This window comes from Aquarana catesbeiana, linkage group LG05 (genome assembly GCF_042186555.1).
Source record: "Aquarana catesbeiana isolate 2022-GZ linkage group LG05, ASM4218655v1, whole genome shotgun sequence".
Lineage (NCBI taxonomy): Eukaryota > Metazoa > Chordata > Amphibia > Anura > Ranidae > Aquarana > Aquarana catesbeiana.
In genome coordinates, this window is record NC_133328.1 from 19937556 (window position 1) to 19951349 (window position 13794).

The 13794-nt window shown below is 46.1% G+C and overlaps 1 protein-coding gene across 1 annotated transcript in view; it reads right to left on the reverse strand.

Annotated features, from left to right (window-relative positions):
• Positions 1-713: 713 nt before the first annotated feature.
• Positions 714-13794, reverse strand: part of LOC141144111 (selenoprotein N-like) — a 45995-nt gene continuing 32914 nt past the window's right edge. Inside the window, exon 2 of the mRNA XM_073629500.1 lies at positions 714-8418. Coding sequence (XP_073485601.1) covers positions 6722-8418 — 1697 coding nt within the window. The 3' untranslated portion in view covers positions 714-6721. The remainder of the gene's footprint in view (positions 8419-13794) is intronic.

Below are 13794 nucleotides of genomic sequence, written 5' to 3' on the forward strand. Positions count from 1 at the left end.
TTCTTAACTTCCTGTTTGGCCTGACAACACAGTGCACTGAAATTCCAAACAGCCCTGCCTGCTGGACTACAGAACCCCTGCCTATCCCCCACCCAGCCACTTCCCACCCCCGCCTTTCCCCCACCCCGCCAATTCCCATCCCCGCCTATCCCCCACCCTGCCACATCCCACCCCCGCCTATCCCCCACCCCGCCACTTCCAACCCCCAGCTATCCCCACCCCGCCACTTCCCACCCCCCGCCTATCCCCCACCCAGCCACTTCCCACCCCCGCCTATCTCCCACTCAGCCACTTCCCAACCCTGCCCATCCCCCACCCAGCCACTTCCCACCCCCGCCTATCCAGCACCCAGCCACTTCCCACCCCCGCCTTTCCCCCACCCCGCCAATTCCCATCCTCGCCTATCCCCCACCCCGCCACTTCCCATCCCCGCCTATCCCCCACCCCGCCACTTCCCATCCCCGCCTATCCCCCGCCACTTCCCACCCCCCCCTATCCCCCACCCCGCCACTTCCCACCCCCGCCTATCCCCCACCCCGCAACTTCCCACCCCCGCCTATCCCCCACCCCGCCACTTCCCACCCCCGCCTATCCCCCAACCCGCCACTCCCCCCCGCATATCCCCCACCCAGCCAATTCCCACCCTGCCACTTCCCACCCCCGCCTATCTCCCACTCAGCCACTTCCCAACAGCGCCCATCCCCCACTCAGCCATTTCCACCCATGCCTATCACCCACCCAGCAATTCCCAACCCTTGCTTATCCCCACCCAGCCATTTCCCACCCCTGTCTGTACCTCCCCACATTGGTAGATTTGTTTTTTTCCCCAGCAAAACAAAGCTATTAACACCCTAACTCCCAAGCACTAGTCCACGCACTGTGTGTAGAGAAGCAATCTCAGGAGATGCTGTTCTGGGGGCATACCTATGTCAGTAGGGACTAAATTCCCAGCACCTGTCCCTGTGAGAATATTACAAGCCTGGCGATGAGGTCACTGGGAGTAATGCTAGGACATGTTCTAGAGGGAGGTTTGGCTACTTAAAGTGGTTGTAAAGGCAGAAGGTCTTTTTATCTTAATGCAAATCTATGCGTTAAGATAAAAGCCTTCTGTGTGCAGGAGCCCCCCCCCCCCCCATACTTACCTGAGGTCCATCTAATTCCAGCGATGTCCATGAATGTCTCAGCCATCTGAGATTCTCCTTCCTGATTGGCTGAGACACAGCAGTGGCGCCATTGGCTCCCGGTGCGGTAAATCAAAGTCAGCTAGCAAATCAGGGGAGAGAGGGGGCGGGGCTCCGTGTCTGAATGGACACACTGAGCTGTGACTCGGCTCAGGTGCCCCCAAGCTGCTTGCTGTGGGGGGCATTTAACAGGAGGGAGGAGCCAGGAGCACAGAAGAGGGACCCGAGAAGAGGAGGATCGGGGCCGCTCTGTGCAAATCCACTGCAACAGAGGAGGTAAGTATAACAGGTTTGTTATTTTTATAGGAAACAAAACACGAGATTTTACAATCACTTTAAAATTTGGGTCATGCCCGGACATACACTTTAACATCCATTAAACAGTTGAGAAGAATAGAGTCCAATTTCCATCATACTCAGTTTACATACACTACACATAACAGGAACCTTACAATCAAAACGTTCTACTTCGTAGCAGTAAAAAGAATATAAAAACGGTGTATATTTTATAGAAAACAAAAAAAATAACTTGCAGAAAAGATAAAATCATGTCTCTCCATCCTGAACATAAGCTATTGAAAAATTTCAGGTCTAACCCATTTAAACTAAATTTAGGATTACACAGTCATGGCAAATAGCTTAATCAGGACCACGAGAATAATCCGTCTGTTCTGCTACAGAGCCTGGATATAAAGGAGATCACACACACACAAGAGGGGCCAGTACAGCCCTGGGAAACCTAAAGTGTATCTAAACCCAAAACAACCAAAAATGTGTATATATTTATTGCAGCACATCGGTCCTTAAAGCGAAGGTCCGCCGAAAAAAAAATATTAAAAGCCAGCAGCTAAAAATACTGCAGCTGCTGACTATTAATATATGGACATCTACCTGTCCAGGGAGCCTGCGATGTCGGCAGCTGAAGCCGATCTTTCTGTCGGCTCTCGGCTGCTGCCGTCGCCATCCTCGGTAAGGGAATCACTTCACTTCCTGGTTCCCTACTGCGCATGTGCGAGTCGTGCTGCGCGTCCTCACTGTCTTCTGTCTCCCAGAACACAGCGGGGGAAGACAGAGTAGGCGCCGGAAGTGGCGTAGGTCACCGTGAACGCCAAAGTGCTCTATGCCAGGAAGTGGGAGCTAATACCTGTATTAGACAGGTATCTGCTCCCTCCTCCCCCCTGAAAGGTGCCAAATGTGACACCGGAGGGGGGGGGGGGGAATCCAAAAAGTGGAAGTTCCATTTTTGGGTGGAACTCAACTTTAAATGTGGTTGCTGCATACATTTTCCTTTTTCAGGCTCCCCCCCCCTTTATTTTCACCTGCTGATCCTGCCAGTAACACACGTCCTGTCCCTTTGTGTCTACACTCATTTATCTATAGAAGGAGCCATGGTTGTCACGCAGGTAGGGTTGCCACCCATCTGGGATTCACCCGGACAGTCCAGGTTTTGAATCATGTGCAGACACATTATTCAGACTGGATTGTGGCTCCCCAAATAACGGAGTGCCACAACCGCAGAGAGCATAGGCCTGTGCATGTGCTGAGTGTGCCTCCTTAATCACCAGGGTTGCCAACCATCCTGCAGTTGTCTAAGCTGAGTGTCTGGGACACTCTCTGTCCAAAGCCAGCACATTAACCCCCATCCCCCCCCCCGTCCTCAGGTGAGTGAGCTCACCATCCACTGTCTGTGACTGAAGTCTCCCCCCCTTCCTTCTCTCTCCTGCCCTCAGAGTGAGTACACTAAGGTAAGTAGTAAGGGGTGCTCTGCAGACTCCCGCAGTGTTTGCCCTTAAACAAAATTGCTGTGTGCCGCTAAAGTGTTTGGGTTTGGCTTGAGGAAAAGTTGGCAACCCTACACACAAGCTGAACTACAAATGTGTCTGTCCTTGTTCATCTCCATTACATGGTGGATAGACGGGATTAATAGTTCACAAAAGGAGAGAAAACATTGCTGTCTTCTGAGTTCACAGAAAGTGATAAGGACACGGCATCTCTGGCAGGATCAACTGGTATTTTCTGTACTTGCTAAAAATGTTCTTAGCCCAATAAAAGAAAACAAAATACGGCCACCACATTCTAAGGACTGCTAAGCTGCAATATATTATATTTTTGGGTTTGGATTTAGATACATTTTAACATTTCAGCTGTTCTTAATTAATGCATAGATACTAAGACTTGAACTATAAGTGAAAGCATTGCGGTTTCTTGTATACAGACGGGTTGTGATAATTTCCGATTCCTAAGTGAAGATATACGGGGACCACCCGTAAATGTTAATGGTTTGATTAGACCAGCCTTTCTCAACCAGAGGAACCCTCGAAATAAAGTTCAGGTCTCAGGGAACCCCTTGGTAAAAGCAATTCATTGGAAGTCAGTGGGAAAAAAAAAATGTCCTTTACATTGGTGATCAGAATGCCATCCTTTAGTGTTGTTGCTGGCTTTGCCAAGGGGCATTTGACCTGGAACTACACAGTCACTATGGGATGGGAGGTCAATCAGCCATGGCTCAAGAAACCTCTAGCATCCTCTGGAGGAAACCTTGGGTTCAATGGAACCCTGGTTGGGAATGGCTGGATTAGACTGTAGAAAGCATTGACTTGCATGGAACACCAAGTCCTATATTTCATGTTATTCAGAAAATAACACTCTGGATAGGTAGTGCTGGAACTCTTGGATTATCCTATTGGCGTTTCTATACAATATATACAATAGTGTTTTAGTGGTGTTTTGGATGGAGTGTCTGGATTCCCAGCTGATGGCCTTCACACATCAAAGGACCCCCCCCAGGTTTTCTTGGTTTGGTGCTTGAGATTGGAGCACCACACATCATGAGCTAATAGTTCAGATATACATTTATACCAATGCAAGATCAAATAGAAGACCATACAAACGATTTAACACGTTTCAGGGGCCAGAACTCACCCCCTTTATTGGGACATAAGGATAAGAGACTATGTATGTGGACTGAACCTGATTAGAAGATACAATATATGTGGTATTTTAACCAAAGAGTAAAGCACAATATTCCTCATGTGGTTGGAACAGCATCTTTTTAACCATTTTAATCAACCTATCCCGTTTCTAATCCTTAAGCTCTGATGAAGGGTGCCCTCAAAAGGTATTAGCTCTTATATAGTGTTTTTATACTCTTCTACTTGATCTTACATTGTTATAAATTTATACGTGGACTATAAACCCATGGTGTGGCATTCCAATCTCACATCCATTTGGATGAAGTTTTGGAAAGTATTGCCTCTTTTGTTAAGGTTATAGGGCACTTTAGAAGGGTTCTATTTAACCCAACTTCTCACGCGCATTAAGATCCACCTGCTTTATTTTCCAATGACTATACATAATTCAAATGTCTTTTCCTACCCTGTTTTCCCGAAAATAAGACCTAGCATGATTGTCAGTGATGGCTGCAATATAAGACCTACCCCCCAAATAAGCCCTAGTTAAAGTCCTTTTAGGTCTTCTTTTCAGGGTAGGGATTATTTTCGGGGAAACAGGGTAGGGTTTATTTGGGGGGTAGGGCTTATATTGTAGCCATCACTGACAATCACGCTAGGTCTTATTTTCGGGGAAACAGGGTAGTACCTGCCCTCATCCATACTCAGGGTTTTTTCAGATTCCTTATCCCTCTGAACCTTTAATTCAATCAGATCCTCTATAAGAAGGGGGGGTTTGAGGTCAAATTTCAAGGAGCCTATTTCATGGAATATGGCATCTCCAATGTATCTTCAGGTTTACTGCACTGGTAATGTACTGCACTTTGGTAAAAAAAAATGCAAAGTGGAAGGCGGTGAGTTCAGTGTTTCTTATTACAACATAGACCGATTGTGTGATTTTATTAGATAGCCCTTAGTTAGGCAGACCTCCCCACTCAACACTCACTGTATAGAAAATCCAATTGCATTAAACAAGGCCTAACATGGTATGTGTAAACCAGTTAAAGTTCAACTGAAGCCTCACACCTTTTTATCTTTATAGCTCTGTACTCCTGACATATTTTGTTTCAAATACTTATCTACTGTAAGTGAAAATGTTGCTTCATGGCCTCCCCCTCCAGTGCTCTGTTCTGGCAGAGCTGAGTAATAGTCACACCCCTCATCACATACCGTATTTATCGGCGTATAACACGCACATTCATTTTAAGAGGGAAGTTTCAGGAAAAAAACATAAATTATAAATAAGAAACTTTGAAGCAAAATAAGGGTCAGTGCCCATCTGCAGCCTCACCATTGCCATCAATGCTGCCTGATCAGTGCCCATCTGTGACTTCACAAGTGCCGTCAATGCAGCCTCATCAATCCACATCAATTCAGCCTCACTGTTGCCATCAATGCAGCAGCCTCACCATTGCCATCAATGCAGCAGCCTTTACCATTGCCATCAGTGCAGTCTGATTGATGCCCATCTGCAGCCTAGAGGGGACAGGGAGGGGGGCAGGACGAGCGCCGACAGATTACATACAGTGAGAATTTCCTATGATAGACAGAACAGTGGTCCAATGGTGGACCAGGAGACGGGACTTCCTGTTAAAGAGGCCGCCAAGTAAACAGGAGATTCTCACTGTATGTAACCTGACGGCGCTCGTCCCACCCCCCTCCCTGTCCCCTCCGAGGCAGCTAAAATTGAAGTATTGGCGTATAACACGCACACGCTATTTGCAGCCGATTTTCACGGTGAAAAAGTGAGTGTTATACGCCAATAAATACAGTAATTCCTTTTATAGACTTCTATTGTAGAGAAGGGGAAGGGGTGTGTCTAACCAGGTCATGTTACTGAGCGCTGTTTACTAAGAGCACTGGGTCTACCACTGGTGTCTATTGAATTGCACTAGCATATTTAGACACCTGGCACAACTGCTGTGACAAGACGAAGGAGGAAAGACTATGAAGATGGATGGTTAGTGTAATGTCTGCAGTAATGATCTGCACTGGATATAGGTGACCTAGAACAGATATGTTTCCCCTCCTCAACAAGAATGGGATTTCATTTTAAATCTGACCCTTAAAAAATACACTAAAACCTTCATCAATGGAAGGCCCAAGAGCAGCATCTACCCATTCTACATTCCTTCTTCACATCATTGTGTTTATTATTATAGCACAAGGCTCTTAAGTTCAATAGCATTATTCTGGAGAAATAAGTCATCTGGTCACCTCCCTGGACAATTCAGTTTGATCTAAGATGAGAAAATACATGATAAGACTTTACCTTGGGAGAAAACCATATCATAATGATCAGCAGAGTCAGTTATGAGAATCTGAAGTAATACAGAAACCTTGCAAGTTCTGTAAAAACACAATTTGACCTCACTCCCTTCTGCCTCTCAAGCCTCCATATTGCTTACCCTACTAATGGACAAGCTCCTTGACCAATAGGGAGACTGCCAAAGTCGAAGGGGTGGGACCAAGCTCAAAATGTATGTAGTTTCAGTTGTCTATATCTTTGGTGCTGGCGGCCCCATCAGTACTTTACCGTGAAGTTACTGGTGTGTTGTATGGACATTATCACAATATTTGTGGAGTGTTAAACTATAAATTCAAAAATGGCTTTGCTTTCTCAAGCCCTTCTCTCAGGAATTTCACATAGGTGGAAGTAGATACATCTTCCAAGCCGTCAGCAAAACTGAACAAGCTGGTGTCCACGTCCTCTGGCTTCACAGAAGTGATATCTAAGAAGTAGTTGGCATTAATGTTGTGGACTACGGTTCCATTGGGAAGACATACCATAATTTCCACTGGGAAATTGTACTTCTCCAAGTGAAGAGAAGCAAATGTTGCATACAGTTTATTTTCCTGGTTATTTTGGAGCTCCTCGAGTTCCTTCACCAGCGACCAACTGCTGATGAAGCTCTCGTTGAGCAAAGCGAGAACGGGCAAACTCTCCAGGACGGTCTCCCGGAGAGTTCGCCCCGAACCTCAGCAGGATTGATCGTCCAAGGCACCCCAAAGCAAGATGGAGTGCACAAGTTTCTTTTCAGCAAAGGCTCTATCAAAAGCTTCAGGGAAAGGAAGGTAGGATACCTTCTTAAACGGGTACATGGTGACTTCAAGCTTTTTGGCAGCTTCCTCCACACTTATTTCAGACTGCCAAATAATTTCATCAAATACAAAGTCTAGAGGTTCACCGTTGGAGCTATGACTGTCAATGACATCTCCATTCTCATCATAGATGACTGAAGGGATAGAGGGACCCATGGACTCTATTTCCATCTGAGGCAGGTAGCCAATGTCCACTTCCATATTACTGCTTTCACTTGCTCCATACAGCCATTCCATATCAACATTTAAAGTCCGGTTATTGGGGACATACATCTTGAAGTATCTCACATGAGAGCCATCTTTGGAAATGACAATATGACCAGTGAATTGACCTGGAGAAAACCAAAAAGGATAATTGGGTGGTTCATTAAGCTGAAACTCAGCATGAATCCGGAAAACAATGTCATAATAGAAGTCGCCAATGGCTCGGATGCAAGCCACTGAGCCTTGAGGAGCAAACCTGGTTTTTATGAATGGACGTGGATGAATCATGGACAACAGTTTATGTATGATAACTTCTTTTCCCTTTGGAGGAGGTGGATAAATTCGGTTATTAGGCAGGTACCCTGTGAAGATATTTAACTCACTTGGAATAATCCACCAAGGATCTCCAAGATCCAATTTGTGCTTTGGCGGGAGAAAGGCTTTGAATTGCTTGGCAAAGAAAATAGTAGTTGGCGTTACTGGCACAGTCCAGTTTCTCAAGCCTGAAAGAGCGCTGTTGGTAATACCTAAAAAGCCATCCTTGCTCTTGGTCATGGTCTCCATGAGTAGAGGCTGGAAATGAGCAGTCACTGACATAGTTTCTCCATTGGGATCAAGGTCCTCCTCCTCTTCGTAGTCAGACACTGGGGTAATCCCAGTGAGTTTTTCAGCTATAGGTTTAAACTCCTCAGGACTTATGTACATATCCTTGTTGCTATCCAAGGAAGAAAAAAGGAAAAGACCCTCTGTGCCAAGTGCCCGAAGAGCTGCCTCCTGCTGCTTCACCAGTTCATTATCACTGTACAACTTTACCCCAATTAGCAGGGCAATTGCGAAAAAAACAATAGTCGTTCTTTTAAAGACTTTATACCAAAACAAGGGTTCTTTTTCTTCCTTGCTTTCTTCTTTGTCCACATTTTCTTGATGCACACCATTTTCCGTCTCCTTGTCTTTTTTCCTCTTCCGAAGGTCAGTGGTCATATCTGCAATAAACAAGAAACTTTTAGTAACAAACTTGCTGGGCAACACAATGCAAATCAAATGTATATTAAAACCATCAAGTATGAAACAAATGTTTGGATGTTAGGCTTTGTACACTTGTATCTAAAAAGGGAAGTATAAGTGCTTAAATCTAAAATGAAGATTTCAATGAATGCAGGTGCCAGCAGCACAAGGGACACATCGGACTGATAATCTAATAATAAATCAAGTCCCTTGTGCTGATAGGTCAAAAGTGTAAAAAAACAAAAAAAAACAAAACAAAAAAAGTAGGCTTTAATGTTAATTCTCACGAATGCACTGCATCCAAAATCTAGGGGGCACCCTACAGGTTCACTGGGCACTTACTTCCTGAATCCTGTGCTATCCTGTAACTTTCTTTATAAATGCTTCTTGCATCACCAATCACATTCAGACTTTCAAAGAAGGTTTTGAATCTGATTGGTGGATGTCCAATCATCACAAGTCAAGTACAGAAAAACTGAAAAAATAAAAAAACATTTTACAGTAGTCAACGGAATAGGAGTTGAGGAAATCTACCCAGCGGGGACACAGGCAGCAATGAAAACCGGAGAGGTGTTCTATCCCATCCCTACTCCACCCAAAACTGAAATAAAAGTCAAATTAAAAAAGCTGGGTGACTTTACTTTAATCATTGTAGGAGATGTATCAATGTCCCCCATATGTGTCCCCAGCAGAGTTTCCCCGTTATTAGTGTCCCCAGCAGAGTTTCCCCATTATTAGTGTCCCCAGGAGAGTTTCCCCATTATTAGTGTCCCCAGGAGAGTTTCCCCATTATTAGTGTCCCCAGGAGAGTTTCCCCATTATTAGTGTCCCCAGGAGAGTTTCCCCATTATTAGTGTCCCCAGGAGAGTTTCCCCATTATTAGTGTCCCCAGCAGAGTTTTCCCCATCATCAGTGTCCCCAGCAGAGTTGTCCCCATTATCAGTGTCCCCAGCATAGATGTCGACATTATCAGTGTCCCCAGCATAGATGTCCCCATTATCAGTGTCCCTAGCTCAGATGTCCCCAGCATAGATGTCCCCATTATCAGTGTCCCCAGCATAGATGTCCCCATTATCAGTGTCCCCAGCTCAGATTTCCCCAGCATAGATGTGCCCATTATCAGTGTCCCCAGCATAGATGTCCCCATTATCAGTGTCCCCAGCTCAGATTTCCCCAGCATAGATGTCCCCATTATTAGTGTCCCCAGCACAGATGTGCCCATTATCAGTGTCCCCAGAAGATGTGTGCAGATTAAAGAAATACAAGCCGACTTCTTCACTGCAGGAGCCGACTTCAGCTCTCCTGCACCTCCCAACTCCTGCCAACTGCTACACACGCAGGCTGTAAGGTGGAAAGATTTCTTTTTACCAAATAACATTTTATTGTTATATTTGTATTACAAGATTACATATTATATACCATCGTTCAAAACCGTACACGTTATTAAAACATTCAATACAAAAAGAAAGAAAGAGGGGGGAGAAGGGAAGAAGGGTAAAGAAGGGGGGAGGGGGGAGGTGGTTATTACATTGATTTGTTTACTTGTTCAAGGTGGGTCCTCCCGACAGTGCCACAGCTCCCATACTTTATTATGTGCTTCCAGCCTGTCCTGTATTCTGGCCGTCATCTTTTCCATCAACTCCACATCTTTAATCCTAGCGTATAGGGCTTCAGGAGTGGGGGGGGAGGTTTTTTTCCAATTTAGGGCGATAAGGCAGCGTGCCGCTGTGAGAATATGACGCATTAATTTTTTGTATGTCTTAGGGATTTTTAGTTGTAGGAGTCCTAGAAGAAAGAACTTGGGAGTCATGGGAACCTGAACCTCCAAAAGATCGGTCAGTAATTGGTGGACCTCAGTCCAATAGGGGGTAATCAATGGACAGCTCCAGTATATGTGAAGGAGTGTTCCCCTTTCTTTCTGACATCGCCAGCAGCGGTCGGAACTGGAGGGGTATATGGCGTGGAGGGTGTCTGGAGTCATATACCAGTATAGGAGGATTTTATAAGTATTCTCCTTGTATAGGGTACAAAGGGAGCTTTTTGCCGCCTGGGTCCATATCGTCCGCCACTGCTCCATGGGAAGTTCCTCCTCGAGGACCCTTTCCCACCTGATCATGTAAGCATGCTTACCTTTAGTTTCTAATGGGTAGGCATTTATTATTTTGTAAATATCAGAGATTAGGCCCTTCTGGGCTGTGCCTCCCATAATCAGGTTTTCGAAAAGCGTTGGAGGAGAGAACTGTAGGTCAGACGCTATGGACAGGGCATAATGGCGTATTTGCAGGTAGCTGTAGAAGGCCTGACGTGGAAGGTCATATTTGGTTTGAAGATCAGAGTAGGGCAATAGTCTGCGGGTTCTAGGGTCTACTATGTGTCCGTAGTGGAAAAGGTTCCGCGACGACCACGGGTGAGACATCTGGCGAGTAAGGCTGTCTGGAATTTTGGGGTTATAGATGAAGGATGTTAGGACCGACTTTTCTGAGGACAATTCATGTACATTTGATAATTTGTACCACAGTCGGCGAAGATGGGACACGGCTCCCAGTAAGCGCTCGGGGGGGACTTCCGCCCTTGCGTTCCATAGTAGGTTATTAGGGTGGGTCGGGGCTAACCATATTTTTTCAATCTCTGTCCACCTATTATAGGACCGTTGAGTAAACCAGGAGGCTATAGCTCGTAGTTGGGTGGCTTGATAGTATTTAATGAGGTTGGGGAACGCGAGACCTCCATCTGAGCGTGCCGCCATCATTACCGACCGAGGAACCCGATGTCTTTTGTAGTTCCAGGTAAATTTAAAAAGGTCAGATTGTAGTTTACTCAGGTGGCTGTGGGGGACAGGGATGGGTAGAGTTTGGAAAAGGTAGAGCAGTTTCGGGAGGATTGTCATCTTAATCGACGCGATCCGACCTAGTAGGGAGATGTGATGTTTTTTCCATGATGTTAGCAGGGCTCTGATGGAGCGGTATATGGGGGGAAAGTTTTCCTGATATAAAGTGTTAAATTTTGTAGTGATGTGTACCCCTAGGTATTTCAAGGAAGTGATTTTCCAGTGATATGTGAAGTTTGCTTTCAAGTGTGTTGTTTCCGTGTCCGATATGTTGATTGGAAGGGCCTCTGATTTAGAGGTATTAATTTTATAGCCCGACAGGGCTCCATATTTGTCCAGTTCTGCGTGTAAATTTGGCAGGGAGACTCTGGGTTGGGTCAGGGTAAGGATCACGTCGTCTGCGAACAACGAGATCTTGAACTCCCGCCCCCTAACAGAGATCCCCCGAATATCCTGATTACCTCGGATAGAGGCCGCCAAGGGTTCGACACATAATGCAAATAGCAGGGGTGACAATGGGCATCCCTGTCGGGTGCCGTTTGTTATCGGAAAAGCTGGAGAGATGGCAAAGGGAGTTCTGACCTGTGAAGAGGGATTTGTATAGAGATGTTTAATGGCTCTCAGGAATGGTCCCCGAAATCCCACGTGTTGTAGTGTGGCGAACAGGAAGGGCCACCCAAGTCGGTCAAAGGCCTTTTCGGCATCTAGGCTGAGTAGCAGAGCTGCCGTTTTCTCCCTATTCGCCACATCCACCAAATCAATCACCTTCCTGGTGTTGTCTCCTGCCTGCCTAAGGGGGACAAAGCCCACTTGGTCCTTGTGAATTAGGGATGGGAGGATCTTGTTCAACCGGATTGATAGTAGTTTAGTGAAAATTTTTAGGTCTGAGTTCAGCAGGGCAATAGGTCTATAGTTGGCACATAGGGTAGGGTCTTTTTCTGGTTTAGGGATCAGAGTGATAAATGAGCGCTGCATGTCTGACGGGATGGGGGAATCTCGGTAGAATGCATTAAAGAGTTTGCACATATGTGGTAAGAGGATGGGGAGAGCTGCTTTGTAGTATTCGTAGGGTAGTCCGTCTGGTCCGGGGGCCTTGCGTGACGGGAGAGTCTTTATAGTCTGTTCTATTTCCTCTTCAGTGATTGGCATGTTTAAAGTTGTCAGGTCAGGATTTTGGAGCTGTGGGACTCCACTCTCCGCCAAATAGCGCTGCATTCGGTGGAGAAGGTCTGGAGGGGCGGGATTACTAGGGATATTAGGATTATTGTAAAGGTCCTGATAGTAGTTCGCAAAGGTATCAGCGATGTCCTTGGGGTGGGATAGTAGGGAGCCTGATTTAGTCTTAATTTGGTGTGGTGTGGATATGTGAGAGTTATCGCGTAGTTTTTTCGCTAGCAAGGAGTGTGCTTTGTTGCCTTTATCATAGTATAACTGTCTTAGTCTGAGGATGGCTTTTTCTACCCGCCCCATTGCCAAATCGCTCAATGTTGTTCGCAGTTTTACAACTTTTTTAAGAAGGGTTAGAGTTGGTGACCGTTGTAGTTGGTTTTCTAAAGCCCTAAGTTCTTTTTCGGTTTGAAGTTTTGTGGCCATGGCATCTTTTTTCATAGCAGAGGACAGTGCCATGCATCTGCCTCGGATCACGGCCTTGTGGGCTTCCCATAGTGTAGATGTAGATATGTCAGGGGTGTTGTTCTCTGCAAAATAGTGGGTGAGAGTGGATATTAATTCTGTTTTCGATGGGATATGCTGGAGGAGGAATGTATTTAGTTTCCAATTGTATGGCCTATAGGCGGTGGAGCCTAGTTCTAATTTAAGTGATATAGGTGCATGATCAGACCATGAGATCGGTAGTATCTTTGCTTCTTTTGTGTGTCTAAGCGCAGTATTATTTAAGAAAAAGTAGTCGATGCGTGAGTGTATTTGGTGGGGGGCTGAGTAGAACGTGTATTGCCGGTCGCCAGGGTGGAGAGCCCTCCAGGCATCGAAGAGAGCATAGCGTCTAGAGAGTCTGCGGAAGAGCTTCGAGTCCCGTAGGGCACGAGCCGGTATTGCCCTGGGGCCCACCACCTGACGATCCGCAGTTGTTGAGTGAGTTAGATTAAAATCGCCCCCCACTACTAGTATCTCATGTTCAGATTTAAAGAGTCGGGTAAATACTTTAGTCAGGAAGTTATATTGTTTAATATTGGGGGTATAGAGGGTGCAGAGAGTAAGTGCCTGTTTTTGCCACTGTCCTTGAAGGATGACAAAGTGGCCATGTGGATCGCTATATTGGAAAGATTTCTAATGCAAATAAAGGCCGGGAAGCTGGGAGGTGCTGCACTGATGACGTCACCTCCTAGCAGCCAATCCTCAGCTCAGCACAGCAGCAAATCCTCTGGCAGCATGGGAGGGTGTGCGGGGAGCGGCTTTTTGTCCTGGACCTGCCAGACATATACTGCCGATAACAGCAGCTGCTTTTAAAAGCCAGCGGATTGGCAGTGCTGTGTTGGCAGAGTCTGGGCAAGCTAAGGGCCGGACAAAA